The sequence below is a fragment of the Megascapheus bottae genome, chromosome 3 (genome assembly GCF_031878675.1).
Source record: "Megascapheus bottae isolate mThoBot1 chromosome 3, mThoBot2.hap1, whole genome shotgun sequence".
Lineage (NCBI taxonomy): Eukaryota > Metazoa > Chordata > Mammalia > Rodentia > Geomyidae > Megascapheus > Megascapheus bottae.
Window position 1 is genome coordinate 90891637 of NC_143511.1, and position 18408 is coordinate 90910044.

An 18408-nucleotide genomic window follows, 5' to 3' on the forward strand; every position below is an offset into this window, starting at 1 on the left:
CTTTCTGGACATAAAAAGAGAGCAGTGTCCTGCAGTATGCATGCTAATTTAGCATGAAGATAAACATGACAGCTGGGCACTGGTGGTTCATAGCTATAATCCTAGCCACACAGGAAGCTGAGGACCTCGTTTTGAAGCCAGCTTGGGCAGGAAAGTCCTTGAGACTCAGAAAAATACAGAAGTGAAAGTGGTAGCATGCTAGCCTTGAGCACAATGGGGCTCAGGGATAGACATGGCATCCACAAAGGCCAATTTATAGAACTTCAGCACATAAAGGTGAAGATATAGAACTTCTAGAGCCTAGTAAGGAGGATTGTCTCTCTGCTTCTGGTATAAAGAACGTCTGTAAATGAAAGAAAATGGGCAACACAAACAGTCCACAGAAGAAATAATAAACAATGTAAAAACTGCTCAGCCTTTTAAAACTTGACTGAAGTGCCATTTTTTAGTCAATGAATTATATAAAATACAAGGTATTGAAGTCACCAGCAAGGTCTGGAGCTTCAGGAACATTGACTGGAAGATGGGTTGAGGGCACCATGGTCATAGCGGAGGAGGCTGTGAAAGCCGGAACCCAGTAATTCCCACATGATAGACCCCAGCACAGAAGAGGGAGGGAGGCATTGAGATGTGGATTCGGGGTGGGGCTTGATCTCAGAGCCTGGGTGCTATCTCAGCTTCTTCACTCAAGGTGCTGGTTTTCTACCACTTGTGCTATACCTCCACTTCTGGCTTTTTTTGGATGGTTAATTGGAGATAAGGGTGTCATATACCAAGCCAGCTTTGAACTTCGATCTTTAGAGCTCAGCCTCTCTGAGGAGCTAGGATCATAACGTGTGAGCCATTGGTACCTGGAAGTGCCCCCCCCCCCCATTTTTTTTTTTTTTTTTTTTTTTTGGTGGGTCATGGGGGCGCTATCCCTAAGTTCTTCAGTTCAAGGCTACCACCCTACCCCTGGGCCTGGGTGTTATCCTTGAGCCACGCCCCACTTAACTGTTTTCTAGAGGTCATTTGGAGATAAAGAGTCTCAGGTCCTTTTGTACCTGGGCTGGCTTTGAACCTTGATCCTCAGATCTCAGTCTCCTGAGTAGCCACACCAGCTAAAGAACGCTAAAGAACGTGACACTCCTATCGCCAGTTTATAACTAGAAAATGGGATGTGGGGCTGTGGCTCCGGGGGTAGGGTAGTAGCCTTGAGCTGAAGAGCTCAGGTGCAGTGCCCAGGCCCAGAGTTCAAGCCCAATGACCCACCAAAAAAAAAAAAAAGTCAGATGCAGTTTATGTGCCATAGTTACAAATACAAAAACTAAAAACAATTTTTCCTCAGTTAAAAGTAGTGAATGGATATTATATGTTATTTACAAAGATCAATTTCTACAGTATCATGTTGAACTAAATAGCTGCAAAAGGACCTGCAGAATGCCACAATTACTTGAAATGCAAGACAGATCATAAAACTCTTGAGCTGATTAATTAAGGAATAGGGTCTTGCCTCTTGACGTTCCCTTGGCCAAAGTACCCTCAGTTTAAGGCTCAGTGAAACTACCTTTCGTCATCCTGGCTTCTCCCAACAAGCATTACATTACCTCCCTAGAGCAAGCATCACAGCTTGATGAAGCCATGTATGTCTTTCTGCATGTAGATTTCCTATTTAATGCCTCTGCCACATATGCTACTGCAGTTCTTACAACCTGCAGCAATCTTCCAATACCAGTTCTGAACACTAGTCAGGCAGGGCTGGGTCTACAGGCTGTTCTTGACAAAGGTGGGTATACTGCTTAACAAAGCTTGAGTAGATGCATATTTGTTTATTTGTCTTTTGGGGATTATTGGGGGGCTTAAACACAGGCCTGGGTACTGTCCCTAAGCTCTTTTGCTGAAGACCAGTCCTCTACCTCCTTGAGCCACAGCTCTGCTTCTGGTTTTCTGGTTATTAATTAGGTATAAAATTCTCACAGGAGGCTAGGAGTTTGGCTTAGTGGCAGAGTGCTTGCCTACCATGAACAAAGACCTTGGTTCAATTCCTTGGCACCACATACATAGAAAAAAGCTGGAAGTGGTGCTGTGGCTCAAGTGGTAGAGCTCTAGCCTTAAGAAAACCCAAGAACTGTGCTCAGGCCCTTAGTTCAAGGCCCAGGACTGGCAAAAAAAAAAAAAATTTAAAAAAAAAATTCTCACAGACTTTTCTGCCAGGACTGCCTTTGAACCACAATCCTCAGTTCTCAGCCTCCTAAGTAGCTAGGATTACAGGGGCCAGCTGCCAGGGTCTGGCATGTTTAATGAAGTAGAAAAAAAGGAGATAAGTTAATGAAAGAGTAAGATTAGTACAGACAGGGGTGGGACCAAATGCAAAGGGACTTGTAGGACTGCAACAGTGTGTCACAGGGTCCCTGAGCTCAGTGCCATGAGCTCTATGCTGGCCTGTTCTGCTCAGGCTCTTGTACATGAAGCATGCTGGCCCATCTGTTGCCCCTGGAGCTTTGTGGTTGGCCTTGTTCTGGGAGGTTTTTTTTTTATTTGCGATGATTTGACTAGTGTGATGTGGGTGATGTTCCAACAGCCAAAAGAAATGGAAACAGGCAGAAGTCGATCTGGGTCTTTGCTCTGTTTGCTGCTCTTTTCACCTTATTATTATTTTGAACTCTTTAGCATATGGATGACCATACTGAGACATCTCTTATCAGTGTGCCCTGTGACCATTGGTAGCTTTCAGAGGGCTCGGAAGGAGCAGCCAACAGTAGGAACGATTCCTGGTGGGATTAGCACTGCACATGGGCTCTGTAGGGTAGGTGGGAATGAGTAAGGTTCTCGTGTGTGTGTGTTATTACCTTGTTGGGGGTGCAAGGGCTTGAGTTTTGGCAGTTCCATTTGGCTCATGGCATCTAAGGACAGGACTCTAATTACTCCACCTGCGTTCCTTAATCAGGTGAGTTATCGATGGTATCTCCCTTGTGGTGGGAGCATGAATTCTTTGCAGACTAGATTGAGGGCTGAATCTTAAGTAGTTTCTCTGGACTGAACAGCATTTGTGTTGTAGGATGCAGAGGGCTCCACATGTTTGCACTTGGCTGCCAAGAAAGGCCACTATGATGTGGTTCAGTATTTGCTTTCTAATGGACAAATGGATGTCAACTGTCAGGTAAACCCATGCCCCATGCAATGAACACATCACCTTGTTCTGCTTCTGTTCCACTGTGTCCCATTTGCTTATGGCCAGCTCCTATCCTTAAAGGCTTTCAAGTCCTAAAGGGCTCATCCCCCGTGTTTCCACTTGCTCTGCAGGGCCACTCTAGGCTGCCCAGCAGGCAGTTGGGACTCCCTTTCCCTCTGTCCTTGTTCAGATGTTACCTCTCCGTGAGGCATCTCTCAGTCATTCAAGCTTCTCATAACTTCCAGGCTTCCCTGTCTGCGGGTCTGATAGTTGCCTATAGTTGTATATCCTAAGGACATGGAGGTGTGGATGTATAAGGAGCCCTTTAGAGGTGTTTTCCACATCCAAACTGGGAAGTGGCAACACAACACTCAATTCCTGAAAAGTGCCCTTTTCTTATCTAAATGAGTCTGTCCAAGGCACAGTCTTCCAGACCGGCAGGCATGGGTGGGCGTTCTGTACTTGTTTTTCAAGAAGAGGCAGCAGGGTTCATCTCCAGCCCTGACATCTGTCTCCCATGGAATAGAATGAATGATGTGTCGCCACTCCCCCCGGTCTCACTGTGGCTGATCTCTGGGCTGGTTGTGGTTATAGAGTATCTTGCTGTTGGAGCTAGCTAAAGTGAGACGGGTTAGTGCAGACGTGCTCTGCCTCTGGTGGGATAAGACCAATGCTGGCTCCCCCACTGAAAAGGTATCTGACTTCTCCCAGTTGTGTGAGCCAGTTGTGTATAGTGTTTGTCTCTTTTCCTTAGGATGATGGTGGCTGGACACCTATGATCTGGGCAACGGAATACAAGCATGTGGAACTGGTGAAGCTGCTGCTGTCCAAGGGCTCTGACATCAATATCCGGGACAATGTGAGTTCCTCATTCTGGGGGTGGTGGCTCCTGGAGGAGGTGGAAGGCCTGGCCACTGGAGCCTATCTTCCTGCTGGAATCCCTTTGTCTCCAGAACAAAGCCCTACTGCCTAGAAGCCCCCCTAATCTCTTGCAATCCATGGATTGGCTCCAATTTTAGGCCTGGGAACCGGAGTGGGGCAGTACATCATAGTAGAAACTTACAATTGCAACAAAACTGTTCTCTTTGTGCTTCTGAGAAGAAAGGGAAGAGTTAATCCCAGGTTTTTCATTAGAGTCCTTCCTTTCTCTCAACAGTGACCTAAAGACTTCCCACTAGGTATCACCTTCCAGGAACACCAGCGGAAGCCCTTGGGCTCTCCCAGGTCCATATGATAGCCCACTGCCTGTACAGTCCCCAGTGTGCTCCTTCGGCACAGACCTGATGTAGTGTTTACCAGCCATTCTGCTCACTTAATCTCCGTGCTCTGGTGCTGGTGTCTGCTGCTTCCTACAAAGTGGAAGGGTTTCAAGTTCACTATTTATACATTGCTATATATCACCAATATATGCACCTCATTTACTGTGTAACGGGAGCCTTTCTTACATCTGAGGGTTGTAAGTCCTTCACACTCTCCTTAGCAACTGAGTGAGTCAATCTTTTTCTTTTTCTTTTTTTTTCCTTAATAGTGTGAACCTTTTATTTTGACAAAAAGAACTTTACAATCAGGTCTCCATTCTTGAAACTTCCATTCTTACAAAAGTGAAGACTCTACTATTTCAAACATAAATAAATTAGTACCAGGCTTATTGCATTTGACAAAACTATTAAGACAGTGACATTCATCAGTTCCAAGTGTGCTTATGAAAAGGACATGAAGATACTTGTGCTTTTAACTACTCTTACGCCCATTAACATCAAAGTGTTTGACATACATAGGCACAGCTTTATAAATATCAAATTACTCACATTTTATTTTATTTTTGCCAGTCCTGGGGCTTGAACTCAGGGACTGAGCACTGTCCTTGAGCTTTCTCAAAGCTAGCACTCTTCCACTTGAGCCACTGTATCACTTCTGGCTCCCCCCCTCCCCCAAGTGTATGGCATACCAAGGAATCAGACCCAGAGCTTTGTGCTTCTAGGCAAGCATTCTACCACTAGGCCATGCTCCCGGCCCCCCACGTCACATTTTTTATAATCCTGAAAAGTAAAAAAGCAAGAGGCATGCAGAGTTACACATTTGAAAATGTTACACTTATTGCACATAGCATATAATTAAGAATGCTAGAAGGAGTTGCTCTTAGGAATGAGTTGACAATTTAACATTTTATTGGAAAAGTTGAAGCCTGGTGCTGGGCAAGGTAAGTCAGTCTTTTTAATTTTAACTGCGTGTTAGTAACTTATAGAGGTAAGTTATCTCATTGTGGTTTTAATCCTCCTTTAACTGTGCTTCAGTTTTTCTTGCTTGTGACTGTCTTCCCCTCTTCTCAAATGGTGATGTACAGAGAGCCAGGCGCAGTGCTTCACTCCTGTATTCCTAGCTACTCAGGAAACTGAGATCCGAAGATCAAGGTTCAAAGCCACTCTGAAAACAAAAGGACCTGAAACTCTTATCTTCAGTTAACCCCTAGAAAACAGAAAGTGGGACATGGCCCAAGGGTAGGGTGGTAGCCATGATCTGAAGAGCTCATGGACTGCGCCCAGGTGGAGTTCAAGCCTCATGACCACCCCCCCCAAAAAACAAAAGGTGATGTACAGAGGCATTACAGTTACATAACTAATTTTTCTTTTTATGCACTTACTTGCCATCAGTATGCTTTTAGATCCATAGTGGGTATGTGTACATGCACCCATGTGCACATATTCTGGGGGCTTAGGTGCTGTCCTTGATTCTATTCTGTTCAAAGTTAATGCTCTACCAAATGAACCATAGCTCCACTTTCTTTTTTTTTTTTTTTTTTTTGGTGGTTGAGATGTCCCGCTCAGGCTGTCTTTAAACTATGACGTCAGATATAGCAGGATTATAGGCATGAGCTACTGTCATTCAGCTATATCTTGACTTTGAGTGGTTAGATTTCTTACTCCTGAGCATTCCGCCCACCCCACCCCTGTCCTGGCACTTGAACTCAGGGCCAGGGTGCTGTCCCTAAGCTTTTTCACTCAAGGACTAGTTGCCATTTGAGCAACAGCTCCACTTCTAGCTTTTTGTTGGAGATAAGAATCTTATAGACTTCTCTGTCTGGGTTGGCTTTGAACTGCAATCCTCACATCATAGCCTCCTGAGTTGCTAGGCATAACTCACTACCACCAGGCTTTTGTTCTTGAGTTTATTTTCTATTTTAGAAATAAGTCTAGGCAGGGCCGGGAGTTTGGCCTAGTGGTTAAAGTGCTTGCCTAACATGCATGAATACCCGGGTTCGATTCCTCGGTACCACATACATAGAAAAAAAAAGCCGGACGTGGTGCTGAAGCTCAAGTGGTAGAGCTCTAGCCTTGAGAAAGTCCAAGGACAGTGCTCAGGCCCTGAGCTCAAGCCCAGGACTGGCAAAAAAAAAAAAAGAAATAAGTCCAGGCAGACTACTGGTGGCTTATACCTATAATCCTAGCTACTCAGCAGGCTAAAGTCTGAGGATTGCAGTTAAAGACAGCCTACGCGGGGCTGGGAGTTTGGCCTAGTGGTAGAGTGCTTGCCTAGCATGCATGAAGACCCAGGTTCGATTCCTCGGTACCACATATATAGAAAAAAGCCAGCAGTGGTGGTGAGGCTCAAATGGTAGAGCTTTACCTTTGAGAAAGTCCAAGGACAGTGTTCAGGCCCTGAGCTCAAGCCCAGGACTGGCAAAAAAAAAAAAGACAGCCTACGCAAGGAAAGATGGTGAGAGTTTAATCTCCAATAAACTACTGAAAATTGCTCACAGTGGCACTATTGCTCAAGTGTTAAAGCACTAGCCTTGAGCAAAAAAAACTCAGGGATAGCACCTAGGCCCAAAGTTCAAAGCTCCAGGACTCCTTTCCCCAACCACCCTTCCCTTCCCCAAAAGTCCATACATATATATATCACAAATCGCAGAAATTTTGGGGCTGGGAGCATGGCCTAATGGTAGATTGCTTGCATAGCATGCACGAGCGTGTGGGTTTGATTTCTCAGTACCACATATACTGGGGGGGGAAAAAAAGCCAGAAGTTATACTGTGGCTCAAGTGGTGAAGTGCTAGCCTTGAGAAAGCTTGAGGACAGTGGTCAGGCCCCAAGTTCAAATCCCAGGACTAGCCAAAAAAAAAAGTGGCAGAAGTTTTAATTAAAAATAGCATATCTTGGGGCCGGGAATTTGGCCTAGTGGTTAAAGTGCTTGCTTAGCATGCACGAAGACCTGGGTTCGATTCCTTGGTACCACATATATAGAAAAACCCAGAAGTGGTGCTGAGACTCAAGTGGTAGAGTTCTAGCCTTGAGAAAGTCCAAGGACAGTGCTCAGGCCCTGAGCTCAAGCCCAGGACTGGCAAAAAAAAAAAATAGCATAAGTGGATGAATCTAGAGCGAATCATGTTGAGTGAGACAAGTCAAGACCAAAGGAACAAAAGGTGCATGGTATCCTTAATATGTGGCTATTAGATCCAAACAGTACAAGAGCGAGGACTCAATAACTGCATACCCAATGCTATGGACATGGTACTGGAAATATAAACATAACTACATAGACATAAAAATCTATGACTCTATAGACATGATGTTTTATTGCATAGATTAATATGTATCTATGATATACAAACCCTTAGCCTAATTTTGATTATGTTCTAAAAACTAAGTGCCAGTGATTGTATATAGAGATTCCCTTCTTGAATACTTGTTAAACATGTCATTTGAAATATGATGTAAAAATCAATGGTAATAAATTCTTTAATAAAAAATAAAATAAAAAATATAACATTAAAAATAGTATATCTTTTGTGTATGAGTGTATATCCTATATTGGATCTTATAGTTAAATATCATTACTTACCTGAAGAACTTGAAGATATTTGTCTACATTTCAATAGTAGTTTTGTAGTTTTAGGTTTTACATCTGTTTTGAGTTATGTGTCATAGGGTACACATTAATGTATGTAATAAAACATTTTGTCTATAGAGTATATAGCCCATCATAGATTTTTATGTCTATGTAGTTATGTTTATATCTCCAAGACCATATCCATAACCTTGGGTACCCAAATATTGAGTCGTCATTCTTGTAACTGTTTGGATCTAATATCCACATATTAAGGATACCGTGCGCCTTTTGTTCCTTTGGTCTTGACTCATCTCACTCCACTTCCTGTTTTCTAGGGGTTAACTGGAGAGAAGAGTCTCTGGTCCTTTTGTGCCCTGGCTGGCTTTGAACCTTGATCCTCAGCCTCTTGAATAGCTAGGATTACAGGCGTGAGCCACTGAGCCCGGCTGTGATACCCTTTTGGTATCACTGTGTATGAGTTTCTAGAATCCTGTATAATTTATCATGTCTCATGGTCTTTTAGATCTATTTTCTGCATATCAGAGAGAACATGCACTAATTGTCTCTCTGAGCTTGGCTTACCTCATTTAACACGATTTGTTCTAGTTCCATCCATTTCCCTGCAAATGACATTTTATTCTTTGTAATGGCTGTGTAAAATTCCATTGTATATAGGTACCACAGGTTTTTGATCCATTCATCTAGTGCTAGTTCCATATCTTGCCTATTGTGAAAAGTGTGGCAATGAACATTGCTATATAGGCACCTTTATCATAGTCTGGTTGCGTTTTTATGTGTGATCTGAGAATGAAGTGTTCTGTCTGATGCGTGGCTATCTGCCAGCTCTGAAGTGGAAACATCCATCCTTTTTCCATTGAACCGACACTGTCCGTGTGCATAGCATACTTTCCTGTTGACCAGATCTGAAATTCAGGGATTTCTGGTCCACCAGTCAGTCCAGTGTGGTTTGCGTATGCCTTAATGACATGTGTGTGGAAGAAGAGGAGTCTTACTTCCTCCCAGTGTTAGTGTTTTGTCTCCCACCCCCCACCCCTCACATACTGGGTCTTAAAACTCAGGGCCTGGGTACCTTAGCTGTTTTACTCAAGGCTGGCTCTTCCCACTGCTCTACTTCCAGTGTCGTCGTCGTCGTCGTCGTCGTTGTTGTTGATGATGATGATGGTAATGATGATGATGATGTTTTAGTTTTGTTTGGGGGAGTCTTACAGACTTTCCTGCCTGGGCTGGCTTTGAGCCATGATTCTCAGCCTCCTGTGTAGTTAGGACTGCAGACATGATTCACTGGCATCCTCTCCTTCAAGTTTTTTGTTTCTGTTTTCCGTTCCCCTCTCTCTATTCTATGTGTCACATGTTCTAAGCCTGGATAGTCATATTTCTATCTTGCTTTAACAGGTCAATCTTGCAGGAAGTCTGTCCGCTATATGTTTGGCTCAAGTGGCCACTGCTCCTCTTTCCAGCCCAGGCTGGCTTCAAACCATGATTCTCAAATCTTAGCCTTGAGTAGCTATGATTATGGGCATGAGCCACTATGCCCAACTTTTGGGTTCCCACTCTTGATTTGCTTTTTTTATTCAAGGATGGTGCTCTACCACTTAAGCCATGCTTCTGCTTCCATGTTTTCTGCTTCTTATTGTGTTAGGTGCTAAAAATGTTTGACTTTCCATGATACTCAAGCTCTGTTCTAGGACAGCTCCTAACTCACAGTCAAGTTAATCATGCTAGATTTTGCCTTTGGGCTGTTTTGAGTGGGTCCCAGTGCCAGGGAACTACTGTCCCCATTGTGGCAGGTCTTTCCTCCTCCATTACCCAGTGGGTGGCCTTTACAAAGTCAGAGCTTCCCACCCAGCTGGGTGCTTTCTTCCAAGCCTCTGGCCTTGAGTATCCTGGTGTTTCAGGTGGAGCATCAGGTCTCCGTCCTGTATGTTCCTTTGTGTAACTCAGTAGGCAGCTCCAGCTCCCTGGCTGTTTCTTCTTGCCTGGTATGTGAAGTTAGCAATGTGGCCTCCTCTGTTCCTTTTCCTCTTCTCCCACTGTTCTGTTCACTCTGCTCTCTGATGGAAGAGTGTGTCAGCCTGGCTCAGGGAACAGAAGGCACCTCATTCACCATGGAAGAGAGAGTGCAGCATTGTAGGCCAGTACCATAGCTTTTCAGACTGAGCAGAAATCGGAAGTTACCAAAAATTCTGGCTACAAAATCAGAAATCATTCTGATCTAGGCAGAAGGAAAAGGCCCTTGAGGAAGTAGGACTTTGAGCTTTCAGATACAAGGGAGATGGAACTGGGTAATTAGAGGACTGAAAGCTCTCAAGAATAATAGCCAGTCCCAGGTAAGCTATGGATTTTCAGAAAACACTGAGGTCAATTAAAAGGAATTTGCTTTTAGTATATAAAAAGCCCATGGTTGGGGCTGTCAGCTGTTTGTGGGTGAGGGTAACATCTGTTTCCATCTTCTCTGATACACACTGAGCTGACGCATGTAGGCATCAGGAGTGGGGACAGCCCTGTTGTTCAGGAGCACCAGAGTGTAGCAGAAGAGCCAGTATAAACCCTGAAGCTGCAGGACTCCTCCCTGGGATGTGGCTAAGCACTTAACCTTACTGGATAGAGGCAGAGCGAGGGCAGATTTGAGCCAGGGGCAATCTGCACCCCCACAGTCAAATGGGTTGTTGGGCTTGACTTTGCCTGTGCCCTACTGTGAAAACTACAAATGATTCCTGAGAGAATGGAGGCCTCAATGGTCTGCCAGTAGAGTAGAAGCCGCTATGAATCAGTGCATTTTATAACTAGTGATCCCGCATCTGAGGGGTTAGCCTTGAGAAGTAAATTTTAAAAAAGGATAAAAATACTCCTTAGCAGCCAGATGCCAGGGCTCAGGCCCATAATTCTAGCTACTTGGGCTGAGATCTGAGGATTGCAGCTGGAAGCCAATGAGGGCAAGAAAGTACCAGAGACTTATCTCCAAATAACTTTCAGAAAACTAGAAGTGGCACTGTAATTCAAAGAAGTTGAGCCTTAACCTCAAGTTCATAAGAGCTTAGGGACACTTTCCAGGGACCCTAAGTTCAAGCCTCATGACTGATTTCCCCCCCCCCCCCCCTCAAAAAAAAAAATCCACCAGGCATTGGTGGCTCATGCCTGTAATTTTAGCTACTCAGAAGGCTGAGATCTGAGGATTGCAGTTCAAAACCAGCCTGATCACAAAAGTCTATGAGACTTATCTCCATTTAGCCATCAGAAAACCAGAAGTGGCACTATAGCTCAAGTGGTAAAGTGCTAGCCTTGAGCTGACGAACTCAAGGATAAGCATCCAGGCCCAGAGTTCAAGCCCCACAACCAACCAAAAGAAAAAAAAACTGGCATAATATTGCATATGAAAACCCAGTAATAAGGCTGGGAGTGTGACCAAGTGGTAGCGTGCTTACCTAGCATTCACAAAGCCCTGGGTTCTATTCCCTGGATCCACATACATACACAGAAAAAGCAGAAGTGGTGCTTTGACTCAAGTGGCAGAGTGCTAGCCTTAAGCAAAAAGTGTCCAAGGACAGTGCCCAGGCCCCAAATTCAAGCCCCAGAACTGCCCCCCCCCCAAAATAAAGAAGAAAGAAAAGAAAACCCAGAAGTAACACTGCTCAGTAAAGTTGAACAAATTATATGACAGGTTGGCTCTGCTTAGTGCCATGTGACAACTCCTAGCTTCATCTTTGGAAGGAATGCTCTGCATGCAGGCAGGGCCTAGCGGAAGTTAGCCCCTAGTGAGGCATTGAACTCCCAGCCAGACAGGAGCCTCTATCAGGAGGGGGCAGATGTTGGTAAAGGGCAGGGGGTAGGTTGCTTTTCCTGTCAGAAGTTATTGTTGTGTTCTGGTTTGAGACTGTGAACATAACTTTTTTTTTTTTTTTTTTTTTTTGCCAGTCCTAGGACTTCAACTCAGGGCCTGGGCACTACCCTTGTGCTTTCTCAAAGCTAGAGATCTGCTACTTGAGCCACAGCACCACTCCTGGTTTTTTCTGTGTATGTGGTACCAAGGAATCAAACCTGGGTCTTCGTGCATGCTAGGCAAGCATTCTACCACTAGGCCAAACTCCCGGCCCAGCATACTTTTTGTTATTGTTGTTGGTTGTGGGACTTGAACTCTGGACCTGAGCACTGTCCCTGAGCTCTTTAGCTCAAGGCTACCTTTTTTCCCCTTGAGCCACAGCGCCACTTCTGGTTTTTCTGGTGGTTAATTGGCGATAAGAGTCTCATGGACTTTTGTGCCCAGGCTGGCTTTGGACTACGATCCTCAGATCCTGAGTAGCTAGGATTACAGGCGGGAGCCACTGTGCCTGGCTAGCATACTTTGTTTTATTGCAGGTTTTTTTGCCTGTCATATAAACCTGAACATTCTCTTATTTATGTTTATTCATTTTTTTTTATTGTCAGGATAATGTATAGAGGGGTTACGGTTACATTTGTCAGGTTAGCTGCATTACTTCTCACACATTGATGCCCCTTCTCATGTTTTTGTGCCCATTTCCCTCTCCCCACCTCCATTCATCTTTTTCTTATATACAATGTTTATTATTTCTATACCACAGCAACTTTTCAGAATTTTAGTGTTCTGATAAACTTACTGTGTAATTATAAATCCTAATTTGTATATATATCCAAATACATACACACACACATACACAGCACAAATACTTTCCCAGTTTTTCTTCAGTTTATTAAAATACTGAGGTTTTTAAAATACTATGCATACTAGTTTTGAGATTTGATCTCGGGATCTTGGCACTCATTGTCCCTGAGCTTTTGTGCCAGTGTTCCACCGCTTGATCCATAACTCCACTTCTGGCTTTTGGATGTTTAATTGAAGGCCAAGACTGGCTTCAAACTGTAACAATCCTTAGATCTGAACCTACTTAGTAGGTAAAGTTACAGGCATGAGCCACTGTTGATAGGCTTCAAAGTAGCTTTTGTTTATTTTTAATTTATTTTTACCAGTCCTGGGGCTTGAACTCTGGGCCTGGACACTGTCTTTAAACTTCTTTTGCTTAGGCTAACCCTGTACCACTTGAACCACAGCACCACTTCTGGCTTTTTCTGTTTTATGTGGCATTGAGTATTCGAACCCAGGGCTTCATGCATGCTAGGCAAGCTCTCTGCCTTAACTTAAGCTAATGCCCTTTCCCTCCCTGGGCCTATGCACTGTTCCTGAACACTTCAGCCCAAGGCTACCACTCTACCCTTGAACCCCACAGCACTGCTTCTGGTCTTTCTAGTGGTTAATTGAGATAAGAGTCTCACAGACTTGAGTACCTGGTCTGGCTTTGAACCGAGATCCTGATCTCAGCCTCCTGAGTAGCTAGAATTTATTTTTTTTAAGGTATTATTATTCATGGTTGTTCAAAGAGGTTACAATCCCTTAAGACAGGTTATAAGTACAGTGACTCTTAGACAGTGTTACTTCTTCCTTCCCTCCCACTTTCCCCCTCTGGTCCCTATCCACAAATTGCATAGCTAATTTTTTTTTTTTTGCCAGTCCTGGGCTTGAGCTCAGGGCTTGAGCGCTGTCCTTTCTAAAGGCTAGAGCTCTACCACTTGAGCCTCAGCACCACTTTCGGCTTTTTTTCTATATATGTGGTACCAAGGAATCGAACCCGGGTCTCTGTGCATGCTAGGCAAGCACTTTAACCACTAGGCCAAACTCCCAGCCTGCATAGCTAATTTTTTACACAGTATATATTGAATGCAGTGACTGCATTTTCTCACCCTTCCTACCTTCAATCCTGGGCTTCCCTTTCCCCTCCAAAAACACCATGCTTCCATTTTCCAGCATTTATTCTGATAACTAGTACTTTAGTTGTTCAAAAAAGTCACACAGGTCAGCTTTGGACTGCAGTCTTCCTGCCTTCACTTCCAGGTCAGCTGGTGTTAGAGGTGTGCCACTACTGTGCCTGCCTTATTTTTTAGATAGACTCACTTATCTAGGCTGGCCTAGATAAGTCTTCCTAGCTTCATCTCTTGAGTAACTAGTATTATTGTTACGGACCATTATGCCTGGCATTCTAATTTTTAAATTTAATAAAATCATACTATTTTCGAATCTTAACATCTTTCAATCCTGTGACTGGCCAGCTGTGTCTCAAGTCATGAGCAGAGCACTTGCTTCTGCTGGCTCTGAATTGTGTGCCTGGTCAGACATGATCATGGACCTTTATTTGTATTTTTCCAGGAGGAAAATATCTGTCTGCACTGGGCAGCATTCTCTGGCTGTGTGGACATAGCAGAGATACTGCTAGCTGCCAAGTGTGACCTACATGCCGTGAACATTCATGGAGATTCGCCTCTGCACATTGCAGCCAGGGAGAACCGCTATGACTGTGTTGTGTGAGTGTGACCCTGCCTTGACACGGTCCCTGCTACTAAACCAGTTATGTTCAATAGTTATGTCCATAGTAGGCCTGAAACAAGCTCTGCTACCTCAGTGAAGCACAGGTGAAGTATCTTTCCCAGGCCATATTTGAGACTTACTTCAGGATCAGGGCAAGTTACCATGAATACCTGATAGTTGATGCTGAGGCATCAGAAGACTATTCACTCTGTGTTTCCCGCTCAGGCCTTGAGGTGTAGGTGATGCTGATGTTGGGTATCCAAGGCCCTTTCAAATGGGAGACCCTTTCCCCACGAGGCCTTCCTACTCCAGCTGAGCAAGAAAGTCAGGGAAGGACCAGGAGGACCATCACTGCTGAGATCAACAGCTAGCTTCTCTACCTCACTTGGAAGTGAGGGTCCCGATGGCTTTTGTAGCGTGTGAACTGCACACAGCTTCATGTGAGGTTCTAACCCATGGGTGGCTTACCAGATGGGGCAAGCCGGGCTGCCCCTCCTGTGCTTGTCTTTTCTCCAGCATCGCTCTCCTTTATCCTCAAAGGTGAAGGTGGACAAAAAAATTCAGTAGCATCCTTGGTTCCTATATAGTTAACAACCCTGAGGCTGTGGGAGAAATGGGAGGAACAGAATAAGCTTTTGCGGAGGTGCAGGCAGATGCAGGTGGTCCTAGAGCCACGGGGCAGTGCACGGGTAGCAGTGCCACAGGCTGGATAGTACTATGTCCTCATGAGTGTGTCATTGTACATTCAGCTCTGCTATATTCAGAATTGCATGTTTTGTTGGCTCTGTTTTCCCTTTCAGCCTCTTTCTTTCTCGGGATTCAGATGTCACTTTGAAAAACAAGGAAGGAGAGACTCCCCTGCAGTGTGCCAGCCTTAACTCCCAGGTGTGGAATGCACTGCAGATGAGCAAAGCACTGCAGGACTCAGCTCCTGACAAGCCTGTTCCTGTTGAGAAGACGGTGAGCAGGTGAGAAGGTTCTGAGGCCAAAATGGCTTTGTTATGTCTTTGACAGGGGCTGGAAATATTTGGAAAATATTCTTCTTCTGAACTTGGGCTCCCAAGACTGAGCCCAAGGTGGGCTCTGGTCCACAGCTGTATTGGAGAGCCTGCAGCAGGGAGAGTCATGGCCTCTCTTTCCCATGCAGAGACATTGCTCGTGGCTATGAGCGCATCCCCATCCCCTGCGTCAATGCTGTGGACACTGAGCCATGCCCCAGTAACTACAAATACGTCTCTCAGAACTGTGTGACCTCCCCCATGAGCATCGACAGGAACATCACTCATCTGCAGGTGGGCAGGGAGGAGGCCACTGGGCCGGGCTGGGGCTGTGGGACCTTCTCACCACTCAGGGAAGAAAAGGCCTGTGGCATTTCCCATGGAGACTCTGCAGTTGCCTCTAGGAAAAAAAAAAGGGGGAAGCCAGATGAAGATCCTGCTGGTGAAGGGATCCAGAGTCTCATATTGAGACTGTCATGCATGCCTCAAGGGTCTCTTGCCAGTCAAAGTGGTGCCAACTTTTCCGTGGCCAGTGATGACTAAGAGCTGTGGAGTTCAGGCACAAGTGAGGTGACCTGGCTTCAGCTTTACTGTGTGCCTCTGTGCCCCTCCAAGTCAACCAAACCCAGGTTTTCTGCCTTTTCTTTTCTTCTAGGCTAAAATTAGATATATTGTAAAGGGCTGTCCTCATGACTGTGCTGGCAGAAAAGCCCCTTGTCACCACAGGAGGGGCACTGATGGGTCTCTGGTTTCTCTTGGAGTGTCTGGCCTAAAGTACAATGGAATTTGTTTATTTCCTCTGGGAGCTATCCCTTGCTGACCTCCCAGCCTTCCCCACCCCATAAGCAGTTGGCATTGTTCAGTGTTGGTCCCAAGCATTTCCCCATAATCCTGAGGAGGCCTATGTGAGCTTCAGGTTCATCTTGAGAGTTTGAACAGCATCTGATGATGACCGTGTAGAAAGGGCAGCAGGAGCAAGTGCCCATCTGACACACAGTATGCTTTGTCTTTAGTACTGCGTGTGCGTGGACGACTGCTCCTCTAGCACCTGCATGTGCGGCCAGCTCAGCATGCGTTGCTGGTACAACAAGGTGAGCTTGTGAGTTTGCTGGTATGTGCTTCTATGGTAAGTTCTGCAGTGGGAGTCAATGAACACAAGTCGCTTCCTGGTTCCTAAATTTGCTGGGTTGAAACCAGCATACCTTGTGACCATCCAGACAATGGTGGTGGTCAGCCTGGTATAGCGTGGGAGGATCTATTTGTACTTGTATCTGACAAACCTTGCCTTGTGCTTGCAGAGTGTGAGTCGAGGAAAGACAGAAGCTGAGGCTAGATGGGGCTGGACTGGACGAAATGAGCATCACTGGACACAGTGACTGACAGGCCACTGAGGACTATGGGCCCAGTGGTATAGCTCGAGCATGGAGCACTCAGGGCAATGTTCAAGAGCTCAGAGTCCACTAGTAGGAACAGAAGCTGCTGTCCTGACGAGGAGAGGCAGGCTGAGAGTTGATTCCACAGCGAGCCTTTTCCAAAGGGGCCTATAGATAGCTGGTGAGGAAGGTGGAGAATAGACAAGTTTTTGTCTGAACAAGAAAGATACTGAACCAGGTACCGGTTGCTTAGGCCTTGAATCCTAGCTACTCAGAAGGCTAAGATTTAAGGATTGAAGTTTGAAAATAGCCTGGGCAGAAAACTCCTAAGACTCTTACGTCCAATACATTATTCAGAAAAAGCTGGAAGTGATGCTGTGGCTCAAGTGGTAGAGTGGAAGCCTGGAGCACAAAGAGGCTCAGGGCCATGCCCTGAGTTTAAGCCCCAGTGGCAAAAGGAAAGAAATTGGGCAGGGGGGAGTAGGGGCAGAAAGGGAAGAAAGAAAAGAAGAAATGACACTGGGAAGTGGGGTGAGACTAGCATGTGTCTGCTGTGTCCTTGGTGCAGCCCATGCTCAGGGACATGAACATCCTGAGGAAAGCCACAATTGGGTGGAAAGCCTCTGCACATATGCACAAATGTCCTGTACAGGTACCCGTCTCCTGACATCACCTGTACATACACTTGTGGTGCAGAAAAAAGAGAGGTGGTAGGTTCCCCAGATTTGGGGATTTGAGAATATAGGAGAGGTCAGGAAGCCTGACCATCTGGAGGAAGGGAATTCTGTGCCCATCGGTCCTAAAAGCCTGAGGGGACAGAGGAGATGTTTTAGGAAAACAGACCAAACAAGGACAAATGAGAACTTCATAAGAAGCCCTCAAACCTACACAACACCTAGTAGAACTTCCCATCCAAACCACAAATACAGACAGAGCCTTACATCATTGCCCAGGTCTTAAAGTCTAACCAAAAACCATCATTTTTATGTCCTTTTTGAGGATACACTGGGCACTTTATAAATGTAATGCCATTAGTTGATTTTTAAAATAAAAGTATGATTGGTACCTGCTGACCTTTGTGGCCACCTGTCCACAGGATGGACGGCTTTTGCCTGAATTCAACATGGCGGAACCACCCTTGATCTTTGAGTGCAACCACGCCTGTTCCTGCTGGAGGAACTGCCGCAATCGTGTTGTACAGAATGGTCTCAGGTGAGAGTTGTGTGCCCAGCACAGGTCAGCACAAAGGTCACCAAAGAACACGAACATGTCCCTGGTGCTGGTGCCTTGTCTTTTAGAGATGGCTTGCTTACATGAACTACCAACCAGGCTTCACTGGTCCAGGCGTGTGTTGAGAGGAGAGGTTGAGCCAAGAGCCCAGGGGCTGGACTTACCCAAGTTCATATATGCCTTCCTCAGTGGACAGGGCTTATTTTGTTCTCTTTTAGTGCTTAAGTTGTTTTCTGTTCTGCTGTGCTCACTGAGTTTCTCTAGTGCTGGTAATGATGATGAGGGATGGTCTCTCAAGCCTCTTCTTGATTTGCCCAAGGTTTCTGGTCCCATAAGCCCTGGCCTGTAACTTTACATGGACAGAGTAGGGTTGTCACATCAGTTTTTGTGGTTTGTGCTAGAATAGAGGACAGTGGTGACCAGCCCACACTCTTC

The 18408-nt window shown here is 45.3% G+C and overlaps 1 protein-coding gene across 7 annotated transcripts in view; it reads left to right on the top strand.

Moving 5' to 3' along the window:
• The window catches only part of Ehmt1 (euchromatic histone lysine methyltransferase 1), a 123068-nt gene that overhangs the window by 97666 nt on the left and 6994 nt on the right, over positions 1-18408 (top strand). For all 7 annotated transcript variants that reach the window (XM_090331028.1, XM_090331029.1, XM_090331026.1 and 4 more), the window contains 7 exons: positions 3038-3139; positions 3906-4010; positions 14214-14368; positions 15173-15340; positions 15520-15664; positions 16384-16461; positions 17840-17955. In XM_090331028.1, coding sequence (XP_090187154.1) covers positions 3038-3139; positions 3906-4010; positions 14214-14368; positions 15173-15340; positions 15520-15664; positions 16384-16461; positions 17840-17955 — 869 coding nt within the window. The remainder of the gene's footprint in view (positions 1-3037; positions 3140-3905; positions 4011-14213; positions 14369-15172; positions 15341-15519; positions 15665-16383; positions 16462-17839; positions 17956-18408) is intronic.